Here is a 26,609-nt window from a genome sequence, read left to right on the forward strand (position 1 = left end):
GAGAAGTGGAAGAGGAGGGAGGGTAAAAGAAGAGGGAGTAAAGGAATAGAGAGGAGGGGAAAGGGGGGTAGGAGGAAGGACGGAAGGGGAGGTGGGGAGCAGGAAGAGGCGCCGAGTCTAAGCCCGCTGGCTGCCCGGTGGCCATGTCGCTTCACCAAGCAGCAGGGAGAACTGCAGAGCTGGACACACCCCCTTCCCCGCAAGTTTCTCCCGGGCTTCCTGGGGTGAGAAGGCAGGCGCAGAAACGGGGCGGGGACTCCGGTAACCCTGGGAGCTTGGGCCTTGGGGAACAATGGGCGGAAGGTCTGGGTAGGGGGCGTGCTGGTGAGCTTTCTCCGGAAGAGCCTTTCCCAGCTTCTGGCTTATGCAGGCTGGTGACGGGTTAAGTCACTTCAAGCCTCTGGGCCTGAGTGGCCATGTCTGTCATAGCACGGAAATGAAATTCCAAAAACCAAACCAAGCCCATGGCCTGCAGTGGATTTCCGACTCATAGCGAACCTGTAGGACAGGGTAGAACTGCCCCACAGGATTTCCAAGGCTGTAAATCTTTATGGAAGCCAACTACCACATCTTTCTCCTGCTGAGTGGCTGGTGGGTTCAAACTGCTGACCTTTCTGTTACCACCCAGTGCTTAACTTTTGCACTCTACCTGGACTCCTCTGTCATACAGAGTCGCTATAAATGAGTCCTAATGGATTCCATGGAGCCCTGGTGGCCCTGTGGTTAAGTGCTCTGCTGCTAACTAAAAGGCCAGCAGTTGGAATCCAGCAGCCACTCCTTGGAAACCCTATGGGGCAGTTCTACTCTGTCCTATAGGGTCGCTAGGAGTCGGAATCAACTTGACCACAATGGGTTTGTTTTTTTTTTTGGGGGGGGGGAGGCTCAAGTATTGGACTCCATGGCAACTAACAACAACAACAAAAGCCTTTAATAGGCCCGATGTTTATCCTGAGTTATCAAGTGACCTTGGCCTGGAGGAAAAGAGCCAGAAGGTTGTTTTCCCTGGAAACCCCCATGCCCCACCCCTGCCTACCCTTGTCCCTGTCTGGAGTTTTCCACATGGGAGCTGGGGCAGTCACAGCAGTTGGTTGTCAGTGGCTATAGGGCAGGCTTGTGAAAAGCTGATAAGCTTTTGCTTTTGGTTGATTTATACCATAAATAACAACCAAATCAAGAAACTCTGTTGTTGTTAGGTCCATCAAGTCGGTTCAGACTCATAGTGACCCTACGTACAACAGAACGAAACACTGCCTAGCCCTGTGCCATCCTCACAATCGTTTTTATGCTTGAGCCCATTGTTGCAGCCACTGTCCATCCATCTCATTGAGGGTCTTCCTCTTTTTTGCTGTCTACTTTACCAAGCATGATGTCCTTCTCCAGGGACTGGTCCTCCTGATAACATGTCCAAAGTACGTGAGATGAAGTCTCGCCATCCTTGTCTCCGAGGAGCATTTTGGCTGTACTTCTTCTAAGACAGATTTCTTCGTTTTCATGGTATATTCAATATTCTTCACCAATACCAGGATTCAAAGGCATCAATTCTTCTTTGGTCTTGTTTACTCATTGTTCAGCTTTTGCATGCATCTGAGGCGATTAAAAACACTATGGCTTGGGTCAGGCATATCTTAGTCCTCAAGGTGACATCTTTGCTTTTTAACAACTTCACGAGGTCTTTTGTAGCACATTTGCCCAATGCAATGCGTCTTTTGATTTCTTGACTGCTGCTTCTGTGGGAGTTGATTGTGGATCCAAGTAAAATGAAATCCTTGACTTCAATCTTTTCTCCGTTTATCATGATGTTGCTTATTGGTCCAGTTGTGAGGATTTTTGTTTTCTTTAGCTGAGGTGTAATCCACACTGAAGGCTGTGGTCTTTGATCTTCATCAATAAGTGCCTCAAGTCCTCTTCACTTTCAGTAAGCAAGGTTGTGTCATCTGCATATCACAGGTTTTTAATAAGAAACTCTGGGAAGGATAAATTTGAGAACTCAGAAAATTAACTCATGAGGTCATTCAGTACCTAAATATTTATTGAGCTTCAGTTGTGATTTGGAAGCTCAAAAGATAAAGACTCAGTGCTTCCCCCCCCCACCCCCCCCACAAAACAGTTGACTCTCATCACAGGGAGGGGAGACCATTTCCAGCTGGAGAGATCAAAGTTTAGAGAAAAGTAGTAATTAAGCCGGACCTTGGATTTTAAAAAAACCAAAACTTAATTATAGAAAAATGTTAAATCAAAAGTAGACAGAATAACAAACTGCCATGTACCCACTCCTCAGTCAATAATTGTCCAAGTCATTGGGCCTTGGATTTTGATAGAATAGTGCAAACAAAGGCCTAAAGGGGGAAAAGTTCAAAATACGTTCAGATAAAAAGATGGCAAAAGGGTGAAGCACACCAAGAGGCCTTTAACTAACTAAATGACAACTTCTTTGAGCTCCAATTACATCTATGAAATAAAGTTGAAGTAACTTAAGGGGTTCTCTCTAACCAAAGGTGGGACAATTGGAGTACCATAAAGAATTGTGATAGACTGAACTCATGAAACATAAAGATCCATTAGTGTCATAAGGATACCCCCACCAAAATTGGTCACTTTCAGAGGATACAAACTCATTATTCTGAAAATTGGTAAATAAAGGGGGAAAAAAATCAAGCATTTATTCTGCATTTTGGGCACAAACATACCACAAAATGTAACCAAACAGTCGATGAGGGCAAGTTCTTCTTAACAGAAAAATACCTAGCTTTAAAAAAAAGAAGGAATGATAGAATATCACCATTTTGCAACCCCTCATTCTAATGGCCTGGAGTCATGATCCAAGATTGTGTTCTTACCTTCGCAGGATTCAAAGAGCAATGAAATTGAAGAGTGCAAACGGTTGACAGAAAAGCCCCCAACAGCTACCATATTACATTTTTGCTTTCATCTTACTGATTAGAAATTAGTTGCACGACCACAAATAGCTGCCAAGGAGACTGGGAAAGTAGTCCGTATTTCTGGGCATCAGGTACCAGCTAAACTATGTAATGAGCATGGGTGGATGTTGGGAAATACCAAGAGGTCTTTACCACAAAAAGTACATGGATATTTTTCATACCTGATACAGACTCAGATAATTTAAATTTGACTTCAAGGGTTAAATTGGAAACTACAGTATAGTTATGATGCTTTCTGCTACAAGTTTCAGAAAACTAATTCAAAATGAAGGAACAATAAGGAACTTTAGTTACTATCTCAGGTATAAATTCCATAGGTAGGACGGGCTCAGGCATGGAAGGTAAATCAGGGTTCTAGCTCCACAAAATGGCTACTATAGTTTCAGGTATCATATTTAGACAGAACATTGCTCAGAGGCAGAAGGACCTTCTCCTATTATGCCTCTTTCTTAAAAGTGAAGAAACCTTCTCCAGATGCCTCCCAGCAGACTTCCCCTTCTGAGACTAGCCAGAACTAGATTATATACACATTGCTAAAGCAATCACAGGCAAGGAAAATAGGATTGCCATGAATGGTCAAACCACTCATATAATCCAGATCTACCTCTGAAACTGGAGATGGGAATCACCTTCCCTCGAGTCACATGGGGGAGGGATAGATATAGGACCACCACTTATAGTTGTGCAAGTTGTGCACTCCACAGCTCCAGGGGTCCCCATTCACATGCATACCAAAAACACCAAACCATTGCCATCAAGTCACTTCCTACTCATAGCAACCCTACAGGGCAGAGCAGAACTGCCCCATAGGGTTTCCAAGGATCAGCTGGTGGATTGAACTGCCAACCTTTTGGTTAGCAGCGTGAACTCTTAACACTGTGCCACCTGAGCTCCATTCACACGCATAATCGTTGTCATTTGTAAGGTTATTATGACAAATTTCCAGCAGATGGGAGTAAAGTACTTGCAGAAAAGATGCCTTTTTCTGATTTGCACAAAGTCAATGCAAGGAGATTCTGCTGGAAGGTGAAGGTGCTTGGATGGTAGGTAATGAGAGTTCTGCTACAGAAAATAATCTACTTTATCGTAAACCCTTCTAAATTGTATGCGGTAAATTCTATCTTAATGAAATAATCCATTCCAGCTTTAAGAAAAGTTTTAAAAATCTTTATTCAATTCCAATGTAGTTACTCTGAGAAAAAGTCCTAGGCAAATAGATATCCTAAACTGAAAATCATCACGTACAAAACCCAGTATCATTACCAATAAACAAAAGTTTAAAATAAACTGTCACAATTGATTTTACAAGAGCAACAGCATTCATACATCAAAGGCCCTACCCTCTCTCTCTTTTTTTTTTTTACTATCAAATGATTAAGGTATATAAAAAATTACTATATTTTAAGAAAAGATTAAATGGCTAAAATATTCTCACGGTAGATTAATTCAATTTTATAAGGCATGATTTTAAGAAATATAAGATTTAAAAGGTGAAAGCATTATAATTCCTTCATTATTTCTATCAATTATGTGTCCACAGAAACGGTAAAAATAGTCAAAACTAAACAAGCAAACAAAGGATAAAGTTAGGAATACACAGTGACATGTCAGAAAAAAAATTTAAGTGGGAACTGGTTAATCAATTTTCTTGTTCCTGTAATCTGTACATCTTCTAACATCAAAGCAAAACTGTACAAATGATGATATGATAGAGAAATGCAGGGAGGTTTCTCTGGATCAGTTTACACTTTAGGTCAATAATATATGCAACGTGTATGATGAAATGGAATTCCATTCATGTCAGCCCTATGATCACGGGCATAGTCCCATAAGTAATAATCCAGAAGAATGGAATTGATCTCTCCACTAATTTTTTCACCTTTTTTTTCAATAAGCTCCAAAAGACAATCCCGGATCAGCTCAACACACCAAACTGAGCACCCTCTGATTTCTACTTCTTGCTTATCCCCATATGAGAGCATTTCTCCTACAAAGGGAAAAAAAATCAGAACAAGAAATATTAACACCAATGATATAAACTCTACATAAAACTTTAGTGCAGAACAAAATAAAGTGTTGTTGTTAGGGGCCATCGAGTTGGTGACAATTCATAGTGACCCCATGTACGACAGAACAAAACATTGTCTATTATTTTAAATAGTATTAATTTTAAACTGTAAGCCTCAGATTATTTTAATTTTGGTAATTTAAACCATTTCTAAACTCAGGCATTAATGCAATGGATGAAGCAGCCAGATGCGAACTGTGGTGAGCTAGAGAGTGTGTGCTGCCCTGTCTACAGGTAGACCCAATGTTTTCGTATTTCTCTACTTTTACAAGAGAATCAAAAAAGTTTGGTTGTTGTTGTCATCAGGTGCCATGGAGTCGGTTACAACTCAGAGCGACCCCATGTACAACAGAAGGAAACACTGCCCAGTCCTTCGGCATCCTCACAATCTTTGTTATGTCTGAACCCACTGTTGCAGTCACTGTGTCAATCCATCTCATTGTGGGTTTTCCTCTTTTTTGCTGACCCTCTACTTTACCAAGCATGATGTCCTTCTTCCAGGGACCGGTCCCTCCTGACAACATGTCCAAAGTACGTGAGACAAAGTCTTGCCATCCTTGCTTCTAAGGAGGATGTATCTGGCTGTACTTCTTACAAGACAGATTTGTTCCTTCTTCTGGCAGTCCAAGACATAATCAATATTCTTCACCAACACCATAATTCAAAGATGTCAATTCTTCTTCAGTCTTCCTTATTCATCATTATCCAGCTTTCGCATGCATATAAGGTGACTGAAAACACCATGGCTTGAGTAAGGCACACCTTAGTCCTCAAGGTGACATCTTTGCTTTTTAGCACTTTCAAGAGGTCTCCTGCAGCAGATTTACTCAATGCAATGCATCATTTGATGTCTTGACTGCTGCTTCCATGGGCGTTGATTGTGGACCCAAGTAAAATGAAATCCTTGACAACTTCAATCTTTTCTCCTGTTTATCATGATGTTGCTTATTGGTCCATTTGTGAGGACTTTTGTTTTCTTTATGTTGAGGTGTAATCTATACTGAAGGCTGTAGTCTTTATCTTCATCAGTAAGTACTTCAAGTACTCTTTGCTTTCAGCAAGCAAGGTTGTATCATCTGCATATCACAGGCTGTTAATGAGTCTTCCTCCAATCCTGATGCTATTCTTCTTCAAACAGTCCAGCTTCTTGGATTATTTGCTCAGCATACAGACTGAGTAAGTATGGTGAAAGGATACAACCCTGACACACACCTTTCCTGACTTTAAACAACACAGCATCCCCTTATTCTGTTGGAATGACTGTCTCTTGGTCTATGTACTGGTTCCTCATGAGCACAATTAAGTGTTCCGGAATTCCCATTCTTTGCAATGTTATCCATAATTTGTTACAATCCACGTAGTCAAATGCCTTTGCATTGTCAATTAAACACAAGTAAACATCTTTCTGGTATTCTCTGCTTTCAGCCAAGAGCCATCTTTCTGACTTTAGCAATGATATCCCTCGTCCTGTGTCGTCTTCTGAATCCAGCTTGAATTTCTGGCAGTTCCCTGTTGATATACTGCTGCAGCCACTTTTGAATGATCTTTAGCAAAATTTTACTTGTGTATGATATTAATGATATTGTTTGATAATTTGCACATTCTGTTGGATCACTTTTCTTTGGAATGGGCACAAATATGGATCTCTTCCAGTCAGCAGGCCAGGTAGCTATCTTCCAAATTTCTTGGCATAGATGAGCAGGTACCTCCAGTGCTGTATCCGTTTATTGAAACATCTCAATTGGTATTCCGTCAATTCCTGGAGCCTTGTTTTTCACCGATGCCCTCAGTGCAGCCTGGGCTTCTTTAGTACCATCAGTTCTTGATCATATATCACCTCCTGAAATGGTTGAATGTCGACCAATTCTTTTTGGTACAGTGACTCTCTGTATTCCTTCCATTTTCTTTTGATGCTTCCTGCGTCATTCGATATTTTCCCTGTAGAATCCTTCAATATTACAATTCAAGGCTTGAATTTTTTCTTCAGTTCTTTCAGCTTGAGAAATGCTGAGAGTGTTCTTCCCTTTTGGTTTTCTAACTCCACGTCTTTCCACATGTCACTGTAATATTTACTTTGTCTTCTCAAGCTGCCCTTTGAAATCTTCTGTTCAGCTCTTTACATCTTTCGTTTCTTCTGTTCACTTTAGCTACTTGACGTTTAAGAGCAAGTTTCAGGGTCTCTTCTGACATTCATTTTAGTCTTTTCTTTCCCGTATTTTTAATGACCTTTTGCTTTCTTCATGTACGATTTCCTTGATGTCATTCCACAACTTGTATGGTCTTCAGTCATTAGTGTTCAATGTGTCAAATCTATTCTTGAAATGGTCTCTAAATTCAGGTGGGATATACTAACGGTTGTATTTTGGCTCTCATGGACTCGCTCTAATTTTGTTCTGCTTCAGCTTGAACTTGCATATGAGGAATTGATGGTCTGTTCTGCAGTCGGCCCCTGGCCTTTTTCTGACTTATGATATTGAGCTTCTCCATTGTCTCTTTCCACAGATGGAGTCGATTTGATCCCTGTGTATTCTATCTGGTGAGATCTATGTGTACAGTTGCCATTTACGTTGTTAAAAAAGGTATTTGCAATGAATAAGCTGTCGGCCTTGCAAAATTCTATCATGCGATCTCCAGCGTCATTTCTATCACCAAGGCCGTATTTTCCAACTACCAAGATCTCCTAATTTTCAACTAATTCAAATTGGCAACTAATTAAATTTAATTAGTGGTTAATTAATTTAGTTAGTGTTGGCAACTCATTAAAAATTGCTTAAAGCACCGTTCAGGCCAAAGGAAATACATCGTAAGCTGCATTTGGCCTCTTGGCCACCAATCTGCACACCCCCCAAAATAGCTTCTAAGTATCCCAGAGACTCTGTGATCCACAGAAGTAGGGAAAACGCACCTAGCCCCTCTGGGTTCCACTCTGTCACCTGGGATCTTAAGTAATGTTACTTATGCCCCCTCCACTCACCTCTCTCTCCCCTGTGTTTAGGCACTGATCAGTGGGGCAGGTAGGAGAGAGACACTAACTTCTGCTGCCATTGAGTCGATTCATAGCGACCCTATAGGACAGAGTACAGCTGCCGCATAGGGTTTCCAACACTTTAATCTTTATGGGAGCAGACTGCCACATCTTTTTCCCACAGAGCAGCTGGTGGGTTTAAACAGCCAGCCTTCTGGTTAGCAACCGACCACTTAACCACTGTACCACCAGGGCAGTGTAAACACTAACTGGCTCCCTCCATTTCCTTACTTTGCCCCAAGTGCTAGCATACAAAACCATTCTTCTTCAATTCTAATGCTAATTAAGTCCTTCAAACTTGACTATCAACTTGCCAGAATTGCCAAATCATGTATGAATCCCAGGGCTCAAAGCTAAATAAGAAAAGAACACTGTGGCAGACAACCTCTAACATTACCCCCAAAGACTCTTGCTTCCTGTTCTTCACCCCCTTGTGTAATCCCTTGCCCTTGAGTGTGGGCTAGGTTAAGTGACTTGTTTCTAACAAATTGAATTTAGCAGAAGTGATGGAAAATTACTTCCAAATTAGGATACAAAAGACTGTGGCTTCTGTCTGGGGTGCTCTTGTATTCTCACTCTATCTTGGATCTCTCACCCTGTGGGGAGGCAGACCTGTAGAGACGACCATGTGGTCAGGGACCAAGGCCTGCTAACAACCATGAGTGTGAGCTTGAAGACAGACTGCCCCAAAGTCAAGTCATTAGATGAGACTGCAGCCCCAACTGATAGAAGCACCCAGATTCCTGACCCATAGAAGCTGTGATGTTTGTTGTTTTAAACCATTAAGTTTTAGCATAATTTGTTATACAACAATAGATAACTATAGTGGGTTGAACTGTGTCTTCTAAAATGGTATGTTCAAGTCCTAACCCCCAGTACCTGTGAATGTGACCTTATTTGGAAAAAGGGTCTTTGCAGATAGGTAGGCCCTAAATCCAATGACTAGTGTCCTTACATAAGGAGAGGACACAAAGACACAGAGACACACAAGTAAGATGGAGGTAAAGACGGGAGTGATGCAGCTACCAGCCAAGGAGCGCCAAGGATTGCTGGGAGCCACCAGAAGCTAGGAAGAGGCAAGGAAGGATCTTCAGAGGGAGCGTGGCCCTGCTGACCCCTTAATTTTGGATTTCTAGCCCCTAGAACTTTGAAACAATAAATTTCTGTTGTTTTAAGCCACTGAGTTTGTGGTAATTTGCTATGGCAGCCCTAGGAAACTAACACAATAACTAATACAGTATAGAATGGGGGCATGGACTTTGAAACAGAAAACATGTGAAATGACTGAAACCATCTGAGATGACTGATAAGCACAGAGTAGAGTCAAGGAAGGTAACAATCCCACCGTATTAGGCCTAAAAGTCAGCCCTAGAATCACAGTGAAAAATCTAGGTTTAGCAAGACTGCATGTCAGTCTTTATAACTGGCTAAGAAATATGCCTTTGGTAAAGAGATGGGTTAACAATAAAGTAGACAGAAATCTGGGTAGAACTTCCAAGGGCTGAAACCTGGAGATTTCCAGAAGAGAGAGAGGGAAAAGGATATAAGCATAACACATCTACAGGTTTGGAAGAAGTATCATTGGAGGCCAGTTAAGGAAGTTCATCTGGTCAAGCCAACCTGGACCTAGATTTCACATAAGATCCAAAAAAGACCAAACCCACTGCCATCGAGTCGATTCCAACTCACAGTGACTCTACAGGACAGAGTAGAACTGCCCCATAAGGTTTCCAAGGAGCGGCAGGTGAATGCAAACCGCTGACCTTCTGGTTAGAAGCAAAGCTCTTTAACCATTACGCCACCAGGGCTCCTTCACTTAAGATAAGTTTTTAAAAAAAATCAGCACACTACACTTGTGTATCCTTTTACTTTTATAGTTTTTATCTTACTTTGTTTCTCCCTTAGTTTTCCAGTAAAGTTCTTAAAAAAAAAAAAAAAAAATCCGATTTTGCTTACATAAACTAAGGGGCAAAGGAATTTGTCTACCCTAAGGACAGCTTCCACCACCCATCTGTGTTTGTCATACTGCCATGGCTTACATGTTGCTGTGATGCTGGAAGCTATGCCACTGGTATTTCAAATGCCAGCAGGGTCACCCATGGTGGACAGGTTTCAGCAAAGCTTCCAGACTAAGACAGACTAGGAAGAAAGGCCTGGTGATCTACTTCTGGAAATCAGCCAATGAAAACCTTATGGATTACAACAGAACATTATCTGACTCACTTGCTTTGGACATGTGATTAGGTGAGATCAATCGATAACAGAAGGACAAACTTTGGTGAAGCACAGGGCCAACATGAGTGAAAGGAACTCTAAGTGAGACGGACTGGCATCATAGCTACAAGGATGGACTCAAACATGCCAGTGATCCTGAGGATGATACAGGACCAGGCAACTTTTCATTATGTTGTACACAAGGCCACCATGAGCTGGAGTCCACCTGACAGCAGCTATCTATGTATCTATCTAAGGATACCACAGTACCCTTTTAGAGACTAGGTATACTGGATGCAGTAACAACTATAGCTGGACATCTGGAAAAAGCTTCTGGAACTGAAATAGATGGGAGAAGAAAATTCAGATAGCTCTGTACAACTATGCTAGATAATCCCTTCTCACTGGTTTTTTCACAGTAGCAGAGACATTTAAGTACTATAAAAACTGAGTCAGGAAAAGCTATGTGGAAAGGTAGCATTTGAGCTAAGTCTCTGTCAATGTGTAGAATCTGAACTGAAAAAAGAACATCTGGATGAGGGAAACCATGCAAGAAAATGCTTAACGATAGGAATGAGCATACATGGCACGTACATGGGCCAGAAAAAGATTAACAAAATATAGCTGTATACAAAAGCCATGACAGCTAAATGTTGTTCCTTTTAAAGGTATCCAACCATTAATGACCCAGGACATGAGCACTACTACATAAAATAGTATGTTCTTTTTCATATGAGGAAACACAGGGACAAATGGATTGCCTGAGATGGCATAAAAACCTGATAGAACCAACCATAGGAATAATGGCACCTTTATATTCTGTGTTATTTCTGTCTTCAGGGATTTAAATCTATTCCACAAGAAAAAATAATTCAACTGTAAAACTGCTTTTCAAAAAAAATAGCAGAAAATATTGTGCCCAACTTAAAAGAGATTACCATTTTATATTAACAGGAAAATCATATATTTTCTTATACGAAGAAATATTTAAGAAACAAAAAGCTAATTTTCACACTCTTCTCAACCCAATGTATCTATATTCACATATTATAATAAGGCTCCCACTCTTGAGAATCAGTAATCTAATCCAATAATGATGAATAAATAAGCCTAGAGAAGTGACTGACTTGTGTAAGGTAACCCAGTGGCAGACCCTGGAGCCTCCTACTCCAAATCCACTACATACAACCTCTCTCTCAGTCCACCTTTTATTTTACAATGTAGTGTGCTCTTCAGCTTAACACTCTTCAAATACTAAACCCGATGAACAGTGTTGCACACCTTATGTGACAAATTTAGGCTTCATTTTTTTATTAGGCTCTGAAATTATAATGTCCAAAAAGAACAATTTTCCACAATACCAGTATTCCACAGGCAAACAAAAGAAACAGCAGTTTCCCGTTTTAATTCCTCTTGAGTTTTTTTAACATATACTTTTAGCAATAAATAGTGCTTTTTTTAAAAAACAAAGAAGAACCTGTGTTAACAAAACTAAATGGAGATTCAACAATTCATAGTATACCAAAAAATTACTTAATTAAGGTTGCAAACCTTTAAGAAGCTTCTTCTGTAGTTCATCAGAGTATCTCAGGGCCCCAAGATGAAGAAGAACCTGAGGTAATCTATAGTCAGCAAACATGGTGATACTGGAAATGTCCTTAAAGCAACCATCTCCTTGTCCTTCTAACACACTCCATGTATCCGCCACAAGGATCTGGGCCCGTTTATAAAAAGAAATCCTTTTTCCCTGATCAATGAAAAGCATATAATTGTTAGTGGGTACCTGAAAGCTTTATGCATGTTATAAAAAAAGGCACATGTTGTGAACATTTTTTCAAGGGCAGAATAATCTTTCTTACTTTGCTAGTAAGAATTTATAGACCTTTTACAGAAAAAAAAAAGTCTACTAAACATTAATTTCCTACATTGCTACAAATTTACTCCCTATTGTTTTCATGGCACAGAAAATACAATTTATGTAATCGTAGTACTATTTAAGTGTTCTTTTTCAGTGGCATTACTTCATATACACATTTCTATGTGTCACCATTATCTGATAGCTTATTATGTCTAATGGCTAGTCCTTTTCAAAGTTTCTTAAATTTAATATATATATATGTTTTTTATGATTACAACAGTAATTTCCCTTAGCTGAATAAAATATAGAAGAGTATAGAGAAGAAAGTAATCATCCCTAAGCTTACTTTTGAAGATAATCACAACATTCATTAATTTTTTAACTGTTTCTTTTCAGATAATATGATTAATTTAAATTTATGTTAGTGATAAGAGTATAACTGATCTACGACCGGAATTTATCTACTCTACTATTTTTGCAAACGGTTAAAGTCAATATGTAAGTCCATATACTAAAAACAACCTAAGTATATTTATACATGAAGAAACAAATTTAACCAAGCATTATAAGATGGTAGGTTATAATTTAACTCAGGAATTTTCTGTAAAACTACAAATGAAGATCAGTATAGACTAAGGAAAACGTAAGACAATCACAATTTACTTCTAGTCCTAATACCAATGGTAAAAACCTCACATCATCTTCATACAACTGCTTGTCTGCTAAATGGGAAAAATCAATATTACTTGCTCCCCAAATATATCCTGACCATCTTAGAGAATGTTTTAATAAGTAAATGACATAATTAAAAAATTAAATTCCTCAAGGAAAGGCTCCACACAAATAGGAGTTCCATAAGATGATAACATAAATTCCTTTATTTACCATATTTCTATACAAATAACATGTGCGTTATATGTTTTTTGCCAACTACACAAGCTCCCTCCCTATTTTCGTAAGCAAGCTACACCACACATTATATGCGTGGGCACGTTATTTGCGAAAATACAATCCTAAGAAAACTCCAATTATATTCTATACTAATGACAAATAATCTAATATTGCTTAACCTTAAGGTACATCTGTTGAAATCAATCCAGACCTACTTTTACTAAATAAATTAATACTAAGGTCACCATTAGGAAATTCAGGATCATGTTTTCCAGGGCAAACACATATGGTCATTTCTCGACACGTCGTAAAATCTGTAAATTAAATTTAGTGCTGGGAGAACAAATCACCATTTAGAAGCATTCCTACATGATGTTATGAATCTATATTCCCAAACTTTTCCAAATATGGCAACCTCTACATAAAATGGCCTTATATACACTAGCAAGGTTTCTAGTTCCAGGTCTAGTGTATAAAAAGCAAGATATAAAACTCAACTATTAAACACAATTATACCAGAAAGTGTATTACAATAAAAAAAAACCACACCCACTGCCATTGAGCCGATTCTGATTCATAGTGACCCTACAGAACAGAGCAGAACTGCCCTATGGGTTTCCAAGCAGGAGCTGATGGATTCTAAGTGCCGACCTTTTGGTTAGCAGCTGAGCTCTTCTTAACCACTGAGCCACCAGGGCTCCTTATTACAATAGACAGAAACTATTACCTGCTATTTTTCAAGAAGATTTGTAGAGCAAAATGGAAAAAACTAGGGATAAAACCTGTGTAACAAATCAGTGCTAGCACCTAAGAAAACATATAAATTGTCAAATCATGACCACTGTTTCCATGGTAGCAGTCTAGTTCATCACAAAGATTATGTTATAATACCATTTAAAATGAAAAGAAAAAAACACACACACACAAAATAAGATTTAAGTGAGGAATTTAAAAATAAATTCAAATAATCTATAAAACATTTTCTTAATAAGCTGGTTATGGTTTTAGTAAGCAAATGATTTTAGTAATTGAATTCTGGTCTCTAAAGTATTAACTGATAGCACTGAAAATACCAGTAAATCCCAAAATAACAATTCCCTATATGTTCCATAATATTGCTTTGTGAACACATTATTTTCAAAATACCTTTACAAAAAAATTATCAGTGAAGAACTCTATGAACATAAGTTAATTTTCATCAACAAACTCTTCAATAAATTTATCATGAATAGAAAGGTCAAAGATGACAAATGTTATCTACTGAACTATCAAAAAAGGTGATCATTCTCATGCACATTTATCAGTATGTCAGAGTAAAGATGATAGCTTAAGGAAGCAGATTCATTAGTTAGTACTTTCACACAGTTACTGCATATCTAAATCAGAGTCATTTAAAGGGCATAAAATGTAGTTCCTCTTTATCTATTGATCAGAATATCTGAGGGTGGGACTTGGAAACATATCTGAATTTTAAGCTTCCTAAGTGATTCTGGGATACAGCCAGCTTTGGAAACTGATCTAAATCTTTAAAATTTCTAACTTCATTAAAATTTGTTTAAAAAACAAAACCTATTGCCATCAAGTGGATTCCAACTTATAGCAACCTAATAGGACAGAGCAGAACTGCCCTATAGGGTTTCTAAGGAGCAGCTGGTGGATTCGAACTGTTAACCTTTTGGTTAGCAGCCACAGCTCTTAACCTAGTCTGAGTAAATAAGTATATATTTAAAGCAATTACAACTATATTTGTGCAAACTGTCAAAGATTAAAAAATATAGCAACCAAGGTTGGTGAAGGGGTAGAGAAAGGGCACTCTCATATGCCGCTGATAGTCTTGGTTATCATCTTTGTGGAGAGCAGTCAGCATTGTCATGTATCAGAAGGCTGAAAATCCCAGCCAAGTTCTGGCTCGGCAATTTCACTACTAGGAATGCATTCTAAGATAATAATTATTGTTTCTAGAAAGATTTAAACAGTTGTACAGTATTGCTTATAATCGCATAAAGCTAAAAACAGCTTAAACAGCCGACAAATAATTATGGTACTGTACATTCATATGGTGGAATATTGGGAAACCATGAAAAATGTTGCTGTGAAAGAATTTTTATCAACATTAGAAAGACATTTATAATATGATATTAAGTTTAAAAATTTATACAGCATGATCCTATTTTTGTCCCCCTGGACCCATGTATTCACACACATAGGAAAAGATCAAATAGTGAACAGTGGTTATCTCTGGGTGGTAGAATGGAGACTGCTTCTCTGTACAAATTCTGTAATTAACATGTTTTACTTTTGCATTAGAAAATTTAAAAATATGAATAAAAAGATATATTTGAATTTAACACTTTAAATTTGAATTGACTGATCAAAGCATTAAGACGGCACCCACATGTGTTCAGTATTATGCTAGGTGCCGTAAGGGCTACAAAAATACAATGTTTTTGGGTGAACACCAATGATAATCTCACTTGCTACTGCATGGGAAAAATAAATGCATAATATTCCTTTAAGAATCTGCTAAGATTCTTAGTGTGATTTTTGTTACGTTTTGGGGATTTTTCTCTAAGAATGTATTTTAGAAATTAGTACTGATGGGAAATGGCTCGATGTACCAATTTTAAAATCTAATCTATATCCTAATGCATTTTTTAAAAATCGAACTTTTCAGCAAAGCATATCAAAAGCACTATGCTGTAAATAAAACAATCTCAGTAAATGCTTGTTACGTCAATACTATAATCTACCAAAAAAAAAAAAAAATTTCACTTCTTTCCTCCAAAAACACAAAAAGAAAAAACAGGACAACTTGAAAGTAAACTACATGGTGTCCCAAATTCATTCCATCCTGAAGTCACATTAAATTTAATCTTAGTCTTTCTTCTACTACAACCATGTAGATTCTAGAATATATGGATTATTACATATATGAATGACAGTTAAATAAGATTTCTTTCATACACTGTTTAATATTAGATGGCCTGAATGATGTAGCAAGGAACTTGAAAAAAAAGACTGAAATGACTTATGCCTCAAAGACAAAGTTAAATCTCAAAGTAACCCTTGCATTAGCACAATGCTCAGTCAGAAACAGAATGAAATTCAACAGTGGCCTAGGGCCTCTTTTCTAGGAACTGTCTGCTCCATCCACACCCTGCAGCCACACTTAATTGGTCATAATCCTTGCCTGTTCAATCAGTCCTTGTCCAGGATTTTTGGAACTGGAACTGAGAAAGAGTGTCTCCCCTTCTTTGATGGCTGAAGCAATAAGATGCAAAATTCATGAACTGTTACATTTTCTACTTCATGGAGAAATGTGTCTGCAGTAAAAGTGGCACCACATAAGCAAAAGATGAGAAATAGAATCCTGATGGCATTTGAGTCCCTGGTCCTGCATGTTCATGAAGCAGCTATATCCCTGTTCCCGATCCCATCCAAAAAGTCCTCTTTTAAACTTTAGAAATCTAGTTTCTGTGTCTGCCACTGCAATTAAAAGAATCTTAACTAACATACATAATCAGGCATCTCTCATTTTACAGAGGCAGACTGACAAAATGTAGACTCAAAAGGCTAGCTACTTATTTCTTGACTATTTAACCTCTCAGACTTGATTCCTTGTCTGCAAAAAGGGGACCATAATGCTCCTAGTCCTTAGGACCTACAGAGCTGTTCCGTGGATCAAATGAGACTGTATGTGCAAATACATTTTAAGTCATGAAGTACAATTAAAACAGTATATTATTGGTAATTTTAGTTGTTGTTGAATTGTAATCACAGAGAATAGCTATAAAATTTCCATTTGGTATATGTATCCATTAGCTTATTCAATGAATCAATTTATATTATGTGATTCCTCTGAAGTTGACTCCAATTGTGTCACAATTAAAATACACAGTGATAAAGGATTCTAAAAGAGTTTTATAAAAACAAAATCCAGGTGCACCCTGGAAGAATATAAAAATGTTCACCATTAAAAAATACATCTAGTCAATCTTGTTTTGTACCATAAAGCAAATATCATTAAAGTACATTGAGTATGAAAAAGAAAACACATAGTATATAACTTAGAACTAATTTTATTAGAGTAGAATTTAGTATGCATTCTCATTTTCATCCAAATTTTTTGAAGTAGTAAAAGGACCTCATTATCCCCAAGTGACAACATCATACTGAAGGTCAGGTTTGAAACATTTTAAAAGTACAAAGTAAAAAAGGACAAAAGAACAGAGCAGACGTACTGATTAGAAATCAGTTACTCTTTCTTGTCCACAGGGAATGAACTTCAAAACTTTAGTTTCTATTCTCAAAAGCAGTTCTGGAAGTAAAAGAGTTAACTCATTAAGGATCGATAAGAATTCTAAAATCCCCAACAGAAGCAACTCACCTCAAACTGAGTCACATCTCTGTAAGAAGGAAAACTTTCAACTACCAGGTGCATTAACTTCTGTGCGCTTTGTTCACTTTTTCGGACACAATTAAGAAAAGAGCCTTCAAACTTCTCGAGCAGAATTTTCCCAGTTTCATTCAGAATCCTATGCCTCTCTTCTATCAAAGGCATGGGAACGTCTGTGTCAGAACGGAATATATGCTGAACCTGCTCCAGGGTCACTGTGGCATAGTAGGAGGCACTAGTTATTGGTATACCTTTAAAGAAAAAGAAAATGTTTTTCATAGGCGCAATGTCATACTTGTATATTCATTAGACCTCTACTTTTACAACACACAATTAATATGAAACCAAATAAGAGTGTTAGAGGAATGCACCAGAAGTGGATGAAAAATAATAAAAATCAGAAGAAACTTCATTTTCTATTTGCTTGTCTGTACTTAACAGTTGTAATACTACATCAGGTGTATTTTGGCTGCTTAAAATGTTTTTTTAATATCTATCCCTTTGTTCTTCAGGTGTCATCAAAGTGGCATGCTTTAGAAAGCTGACTTTTATGCTTATACATAATGGTAAATATTAGTATCATTTCCACTAAGGATTGAACATCAGCTTCTTCTGCTACTTTTATTTTAAGCCGAGGGGCTGGCGATGAAGAACTTCAGGTTTGCCTGATTAACAGATTATTCCACCTCCCAACTTGCTCCTTGGGACCCCAGGAAACTGAAACTTTCCACAGGGAGATGCTGCACCAACCTTCGTCGAGGGCTCGGTTAACTGCGGCGCACAGAGACCAGTATCCACTGTACGTTTTTCCCCTGTAAGCCACCAGACACTTGTGCTCGTCGTGCTCCGACCAAAAGGAGAAATTAAGTGTGTCTATCACGAATACCCAGTTGACCGCGGCCTCGTCGGCCGCCTTGGGATTCAGCTCGTGAAGGGTCTTCCACCCCGACACACGCAGCTCGGGCCCAGCGGCCTTCGCGAGCAGCAGCTCCGCCACCCTCTGCACGCCTGCGCCGTCGATGAACACATCCTGACTGTTTTCTGCAATGAATTTTGCAGATTCTCTGGGAGTTAGAATCCCGCCCATCCTGCCTTTCCCCTGCAAGACTGGGAAACCACGCTTCTCACCGCGGACTTGCCAAAGTCTCTTCTCCAAGCGTGGAGTCACAGGCCCTCTTAGGCAGCGCAAGGTCCAGGCTTCGCGAGCGCCTCGCCCTCCCTACCCACCGTGGGATCACCGCCCTAAAAAAAGCCCCGCCCCCCCCAATGAGTGGCACCTTGAGTTGAGGGCGCGGGCGGACGCCGGCTTCGCTCACTCCCTAAGCACTCGCTCGGCCCGAAACCGCGGAGACTGCTGGGCCGCGCGCCAAGCCGAGGCCCGCAGGCATTTCCGGGTAAGTGGCCCTGCCTATTCTCGCACTGGCCCGTTTCCGGTCCCGAAGGTCCGGCTCGGACTTGGCCCACCCCAAGACTCGCGGCAGCGCCGCCATTTTGTTCTTGCTTTCGTTCCATCCCCCACGTTGCGTGTGACACGCGAAAACTGCGGTTTGCCGCAGTGACCCCGTTCGCGATGACTCCAACCGGTGCACAGCGTTACCTTCACCAGGCGCTCGCTGTTCTCCCCGGAAGGCGAAGTCTGGCCGAGACGCTTGATGAGGCCCCTCATCCGGACCCGAGGCCGCGACAAGCATTTTGATCGTCGGTTTCGGCGCGGGGGGCCGAGTCACCCCCAAACTGTGACACGGGGTGGCGGTCCCCGGGCAAGGCAGGCGCAGGCTGGTTCCTTCCTTTGCTAAATTCCTGGCCCATTTGGAGGCTAGATGAACGTTAGTTGGAACGTTTGGAGAATTGGATGAAGAAATAAGTGTATCGAATGGTTAAATTAACATTGTATGCCTGGAATTGTGTTTAAATTCTGAATCTTATTTAGTCGCAATCATGACAAAAGCTGTTCTTGTGATTCCCATTTTGCAAGTGAAGCTGAGTGGTTCAGTGACTAGCCCCAGGTCAAAGCAAGGGTCAGCGCTGAGTTTGGAACCTTTGTCGGTCCCAAGTCAAAGGCACAAAGAGTCGAGTTCACCAGCGCCAAACATTATGGTGGTCAAGTAGTGACCCACATAGCAATAGCCCAACTGAGGAGAGATTAATGAAGGAAATAAGCAATACAACATCACCTTACCATCCCAAACTTTTTTTTTGTTTAAATCTTTAATAGAGCGGTGCTAGACTCGGTGATGATCCAACTTTGCCTGGTGATCAAGTTTTAATAGAGAGATATGCATTTTTTTCTCCGTGAGAGATTTAATTCTCCATGGATAATATAAAATGTTCACACCTTTGAAAACCATGTATTAAAAATAATCATCAGTAAGTCATCTTTTGTTGTCAGTAGTAAACTTTCTTCCCTGGGCTTTTTGAAGGATTTGGAACTTTTAAGCTTGACAGCTTTGTTCCTAGAGAAGCTGAATGTCTTCATCCTTTCAGTTTCTTCATTTTGGTAAGAAAAGGGAACTTTAAGGACTCTACTATGACATACGTTTCCAGACAAAGTCACTAGTCCATTAATACAGTTGTTGAATAAATGTAAATCTGTCCGCTTGAGGTTTTTTCCTGTCTACCCCAGCAGCTGAGTCTCGGGAGACAAAGAAATTGATTAGCAAGAAAATCTAACAGTCTACAAAAGAATCTAGCAGATGAAATAATTCAGGCCATTTCCTCCTCTCATTGAGGCTTGTTGACAGAAAAGTCAACAACTTTAAGTTCCTGTATGTTTGCCACATTGAGTTAGACACCAGGAGTACTATACCAGTTGCTGGAGAGTCCGTTCTGACTCATGTCAACCCCATGTGTGTCAGTAGAACTGCACTCCATAGAGTTTTTGAGGCCTGTGACCTTTTGGAAGCAGATTGCTAGGGCTTTCTTCCAAGGTGCTTCTGGGTAAGTTTGAACTGCCAAACTTTCAGTTACTGGTCAAGTGCTTAACTATTTGTGCCACCCAGGGACTCCAGGAGTAGTATGAACAACTATAAAACACACTTCCCTTTCCCAAGAAGTGTATAGTAGAGATAAAGAATAAACTTAATTTTGAAAAGGTATTTATTTATTTTTAAGTACTGTATGTATACAAGTGCTGGGGATACAAAAATGAGTTCTTTACCTACTTAGCACCCATTTCTGCCTTCCTTCTTCCCAACAGAACGTTAGAGATCGTTCCCTCTTACCTACAGTCCCTGTAGCTTAGTACTCTCCGTTCCGGGAGTGGTCCAGACTGGTCTAACAATAATATCACCCTCTTGCCAGGGACTGGATTAGGATCATACTTGTGCACTAATTCAATGAGTTGTAAGGATGGATTGGCTAGATGCTTCCAGGAAAGTTTTTTCTCACTGTTCCAGAACTTCCAGAAGTGACTCACACTCCCTCTGGACTGAGCTTGGCTGTGAGGTCTAGAATTGCTGCAGTCATTTTCATGGCAACATGAGTATGAAGCCAGCACATGCGGAAGGGCAAGGCCAAAAGAAGAGCAGAAAGTGGAGCTGTAGTAATGGGATTACATCAGCTGTAAAGCCTGTCCTACATTTGGGTCTCCAGTTATGTGGAGTTAAAGAGTAAAGCAGTTTTGACTTGGGTTTTCTATTACTTCCTACGAAAACTTCTGTCTCACGTAGGGAGCAAATACAGAATGTCTTACATCTTATGATCTGGTGGAGAAGGCAGACAATCAAATGTCTGGTTATGATTGTGCTTCAAGCAACAGAAAACCGGACTATTGTGACTCAAACAAAAGGGACTTTTTTTTCCCATATAATAAGTCCAGAGGTAGGCACTCCCGGGCTGATGCAGCTGTTTGAGAATGACAGCAAGGAACTAGGCTCGCTCTTGCTCTCTGACACACCACCCTTAGCATGTGATTTTTCTCTTTGTGGTTGTAAGATGGCTCCACATCTATAAGCATTGTGTCCACAGAACGGAGGTGGGAAGTAAAAGGGGCAAAGGACCAAAGGATCATGTCAGCTGAGTGTTTCTTTTGAAAACCTTTGCCAGAAGTTCTACCCTGTGGGCATAGGCTTTTTTTTTTTTTTTTTTTTAATTGTACTTCAGGTGAAGGCTTACAGAACAAATAGTTTCTCATGAAACAGTAGTGCACATGTTGTTTTATGACATTGGTTAACAACCCCAAAACATATCAACCCTCTAACTTCTCAACCTTTTTTTTGGTGAAAATACACATAGCCAAAGATACACCATTTCAAAAATTTCTACATGCACAGTTCAGTGACATTGACTACGCTCTTCCAATTGTGCTGTTATTCTCACTTAAGATGAAGGCTTATAGAACAAAACAGTTTCCCATTTAACAGTTACTACAAATGTTGCCCTATGACAATGGTTAACAATCTCACAACACATCAACAATATCCTTACTCAACCTTGGGTTCCCTATCACCAGCTTCCTTGTCTCCTTCTGCCTTCTGGCCCTTGGGCATAAGCTTTTGAAGAGAAAATCATGATGACCTCTAAATCATCCCTAATCTCTCATTTTTACAGGTTAACAAAGGAGGGAGGTATGATCAATGATGTTGTATCCCTATCACCTTACCCCCTCCTGAACAGTATCCACGTTGGGTTATTGCAGTCATGAAGAGAACCATCATTCTGAATAGCTAAAGTAAATGTCAAGCACTTGGCAATGATTATTGCTACATCTTGTATTTTCTGTCATCATACACAATAAAGAAATAGAAAGTTAAGAGAGATTCTTGAGGAAAAGTTGCAAAATTGACTAAAGCAATGGATGAACAATAGACATTGCTGGAGAGGAGGTTGTAGTTTCTTGGATATGCAGGAGTTAAGCAGAGAAGTAAAGCAGGTTTTGTGAAGATAGATGTCATGGATGGAATTGTGTCCCCAAAATATGTGTGTCATCTTGGCTAGGCCATGATTCCCAGTATTGTGTGGTTGTCTACCATTTTGTGATCTGATGTGATTATTCTATGTTTTGTATATCCTAACCTCTATAACGTTAATGAGGCAGGATTAGAGGCAGTTATGTTAATGATGCCGGATGAAGTCTGCAGGATTAGGTTGTATCTCGAGTCACTCTCTTTTGAGATATAAAAGAAAGACGCGAGCAGAGAGGAGAGGGACCTCCTACTACCAAGAAAGAAGAGCTGGGAGCTAGTGCATCCTTTGGACCTGGGATCCCTGTGCTAAGAAGCTGTTAGACCAGGGGAAGATTAATGACAAGGACCTTCCTCCAAAGCAGGTCAGCGAAAAAGAGGAAGACTGTCAATGAGATGGATTGACACAGCAGCTGCAGCAATGGTCTCAAGCATAACAACGATTGTGAGGATGGCACAGGACCAGACAGTGTTTCGTTCTGTTTTACAAAGGGTCGCCATGAATCTGAACCGACTCGACGGCACCTAACAACAACAACAAACTGAGAGAGAATAAATTTCTATTTGATAAAGCCATCCACTTGTATTTCTGTTATAGCACCGCTAGATAGCTAAGATAATAGGACACCTCAGTTATTTTATGACTCCCCCCACAGCCCCAAAGGGATGAACAGACTAAAGCTGTAAGAAAGTTTAGCAGAAGAGAGCCATGGTTCACCACAGTATAATTTTTCTCTGTTTCTTTTCTCCTTGATTTACCTATTTTCCACATTTAAGATTGACCACTTCCTTAAAATTCTTTGGCTTCCAGTTTTCTTAGTGCTGTTGAAGACTTTTTCTCTTCCTACTCTTCATATTGAATGTAGAATATATCATCTACGTGTAAAGTTTCAGCCAGTAACATTCAGACTGTGCCTTAGGGACTGCATGATTAAAAATCGGAACAGGTGTGTGGCAGGGTTGTATTCTTTTACCTTACTTATTCAGTATACATGCTGAACAAATAATCCTAGACGCTGGACTCTTTGAAGAAGAATGTGGCATAAGAATTGGAGGAAAACTCATTAACAATCTGAGATATGCAGATGACACAACCTTGCTTGCCAAACATGAAGACAGCTTAAAGCACTTACTGATGAAGGTAAAAGACTACAGCCTTCAGTATGGTTTATGCCTGAACATAAAGAAAACTAAAATCCTTACGAGACCAATAAACAACATCATGATAAATGGTGAAGAAATGGAAGTTGTCAAGGATTTCATTCATCTTGGATCAACAATCAATGCCCATGGAAGAGGCAGTCAAGAAATTAAACGACAGATACCTGATCTTCGACAAAGGGTTGAAGTCCGTTAAATGGGGAAGAGATAGTCTTTTCAACAAATGTTGCTGACAAAACTGGATATCCATCTGCAGAAAAATGAAATAGAATCCAAACTTCCCACAATACACAAAAATAACTCAAAATTAATCAAAGACCTAAATGTAAAACCCAAAACTATAAAGTTCATGGAAGAAAATATATGGACAAACCTAGAGGCCCTAATTTATGGCATAAACAGACTATCAAACATAACTAAAAATGCACAAAAAGCAGAAGATAAAATAGATAACTGGGACTTCCTAAAAATTAAATACTTATGCTCATAAAAAGACTTCTCCAAAAGAGTGAAAAGAGAACCTACAGCTTGGGAAAAACTTTTTAGCAATGACATATCTGACAAGAGTCTGTAAAAATGGCATGGGGGCAGCTTCTGACCTCCTCTAACTTTGTAGGGGGAAGGGAAGGAGAATCAAGATCAACAGCCCAAGGCTGATTTCTATGAAGTCGAGGTTAGATGTGCCCCCTCTCTCTGCCATCTTTACGAAGCCTGACACCAGCCATCCCTCCCACAGCACTCTCTACTTCTGTGCTGGGTTCAATAATTCATTGCAATGGCCACAAAGAACTCACAGACAATACTCACAATTATGGGGTTTATCAGGGAAGTAACAGGTTACAATTCAGGTTCAGGAACACTCAGGCTACAGGTCTTCCATCAGGACAGCTTCTTTCCGGCCATGCCAGAGGCATGCCTTTCTCTGGCCCCTCAGCCTCTGCCCTGCTCAGGGGCACGTGTTACAAAGCTGTTTTAGTTCTGCCAATAAATGCCCGGAAGCACCCCACTTGTCCAGTAAGCATCAGCCCAAAGGCACTCAGCTTTCTTGCACCGTCTCCTGCTAGTCTCTCCTGCTGCCATTTCTCTGCCAGAACGTCTTGCTGTCTTAAGTGTTACAGCTCTCACTGTCTCCTGGTTCCAGGAGCTTCTCAGTGCAGGGATCCTGGGTCCAAAGGACATGCTCCACTCTTGGTTTTCCTTCCCTGGTCGTGGTGGAATCCTCTCTCTCGCCTCTGGGATGGCTTACCTCAAGCCCAGCAGGATGGCAAAACTGACCAATCCCTTTGGTGGGCCACAATTACCGTATCTGCACAGTCCTGCCCAATCACCTGGGTGGGAATTACAAGACCATGGTGAGAAAGGCCACACAAAAGCAATCCACTGCACCACTGCGTCTAATCTCTGAACTATATAAAAAACTTCAAGATCTCAACAACAAAAGGACAAACAATCCAATTAAAAAATGCGCAAAGGACATGAACAGATACTTCACCAAAGAAGACATCAGGTGGCTAACAAACACATGGAGAGATACTCACGATCAATGATTAGCCATTAAAAAAACTAAACCCCAAACCCATTGCCATTGAATCGATTCCAACTCATAGCGACTCTATACTCATAACAACCCTATAGGACAGAGTAGCACTGCCCTATAGCGTTTCCAAGGAGTGGCTGGTGGATTCAAACTGCCAACTTTTTGGTTAGCAGCCGAATGCTTAACTAGTGCGCCACCAGGGCTCCCATTAGCCGTTAACCAAAAAAAAAAAAAAACCAAACCTGTTGCCGTCCAGTCGATTCTGACTAAATCAAAACTACAGTGAGCTACCATCTCACCCCGACAATAATGGCACTGATCAAAAAAACAGAAAACAACAAATGCTGGCAAGGTTGTGGAGAGATTGGAACTCTTAGACACTGCTGGTGGGAATGTAAATGGTACAACCACTATGGAAAAACAGTTTGGCGCTTCCTTAAAAAGCTAGAAATAGAAATACCATATGATCCAGCAATCCCACTCTTAGGTATATATCCTAGAGAAATAAGAGCTGTGACACAAACAGACACGCACACCCATGTTCATTAAAGCATTACTCACAAAAGCAAAAAAGATGGAAACAAACTAAGTGTCCATTAACGGATGAATGGATAAACTAATTGTGATACCTACAGTCTTAGTCATCTAGTGCTGCTGAAGTTTATTCTCTCACGGTCCAGTAGGCTACAAGTCCAAATTCAGAGAATGCTTTCTCTGTCAATGAGGAAAGTTTGTGTCATCAATCTTCCCTTGGTCTGGGAACTTCTCTGTGCAGGAACCTCAGGTCCAAAGGACGCGCTATGCTCCCATCACTGCTTTCTTGGTGGTATGAAGTTCCCATGTGTCTCTGCTCACTTCTCTCTTTTATATCTCAAAAGAGATTGGCTTAAGACACTATCCAATCTTGTACACCTCATCAGTATAACTGCCGCTAATCCATCTTATTAGATCATAGTGATTGAATTTACAACACATAAGGAAATCACATCAGATTACAAAATGGTACATACAATGATACAATACTGGGAATCATGACCCAGCCAAGTTGACAAATATTTTTGGGGAACACAATTCAATCCATGACATCTACACACAATGGAATACTGTACAACGGTAAAGAAAATGATGAATCCACGAAACATCTCACAACATGGATGAATCTGGAGGACATTATGCTGAGTGAAATAAGTCAATCACAAAAGGACAAATATTGTATGAGACCACTATTATAAAAAGTCAAGAAACGGTTTATGATCAGAGAGAAACAATTTATGATGGTTACCAGGGATGGAAGGAGGAGGGAGGGAGAATCACTAACTAGATAGTACCAAAACGTAAACCGATTGCCGTTCAGTTGATTCCGACTCATAGCAACCCTATAGGACAGAGTAGAACTGCCCCACAGGGTTTCCAGGGAGCAACTGGTGAATTTGAACTGCCGACCTCTTGGTTAGCAGCCAAGCTCTGAACCACTACGCCACCAGGTGTTAATTCTGGTGAAGGGAAGGGCAATACACAATATGGAGGAAGTCAGCACAACGTGACCAAGGCAAAGGAAGACACTGACAGGTAAGCAAGAATAAAGGGCAACTAAGGTTAATACTATTCATACACAATCC

At 40.0% G+C, this 26,609-nt stretch overlaps 1 protein-coding gene across 4 annotated transcripts; it reads right to left on the reverse strand.

Annotated features, from left to right (window-relative positions):
• Nucleotides 1–4,289: 4,289 nt before the first annotated feature.
• QNG1 (Q-nucleotide N-glycosylase 1) lies at nucleotides 4,290–20,181 on the reverse strand. 4 transcript variants are annotated; one of them, XM_023735775.1, is made up of 4 exons: nucleotides 18,989–20,181; nucleotides 17,383–17,642; nucleotides 11,798–11,993; nucleotides 4,290–4,926 (listed from the first exon to the last, which is right to left on the reverse strand). In XM_023735775.1, exons 1-4 carry the CDS (start codon nucleotides 19,080–19,082, stop codon nucleotides 4,694–4,696), a joined length of 783 nt encoding a protein of 260 aa, XP_023591543.1. In that variant the 5' UTR covers nucleotides 19,083–20,181; the 3' UTR covers nucleotides 4,290–4,693. The 4 variants fall into 4 exon arrangements, with proteins under 4 accessions (XP_023591543.1, XP_023591542.1, XP_004381360.1 ...); XM_023735774.1 differs by lacking the exon at nucleotides 18,989–20,181 and adding an exon at nucleotides 18,669–18,930; XM_004381303.2 differs by lacking the exon at nucleotides 18,989–20,181 and adding an exon at nucleotides 18,142–18,644.
• Between the last annotated feature and the right edge of the window lie 6,428 nt (nucleotides 20,182–26,609).

This window comes from Trichechus manatus, unplaced genomic scaffold, assembly GCF_000243295.1.
Source record: "Trichechus manatus latirostris isolate Lorelei unplaced genomic scaffold, TriManLat1.0 scaffold00082, whole genome shotgun sequence".
NCBI lineage: Eukaryota > Metazoa > Chordata > Mammalia > Sirenia > Trichechidae > Trichechus > Trichechus manatus.

Bases quoted from the DNA above. Each gene is read 5' to 3' on its own strand.
- QNG1 (XM_004381303.2), bottom strand. From the start codon at position 18,478: ATGGGCGGGATTCTAACTCCCAGAGAATCTGCAAAATTCATTGCAGAA. The intron at 17,643-18,141 runs GTTGGTGCAGCA...TTTTCTTTAAAG, and splicing joins TAACCGAGCCCTCGACGAAG to GTATACCAATAACTAGTGCC. The intron at 11,994-17,382 runs GTGAGTTGCTTC...TTCATTGATCAG, and splicing joins GAGATGTGACTCAGTTTGAG to GGAAAAAGGATTTCTTTTTA.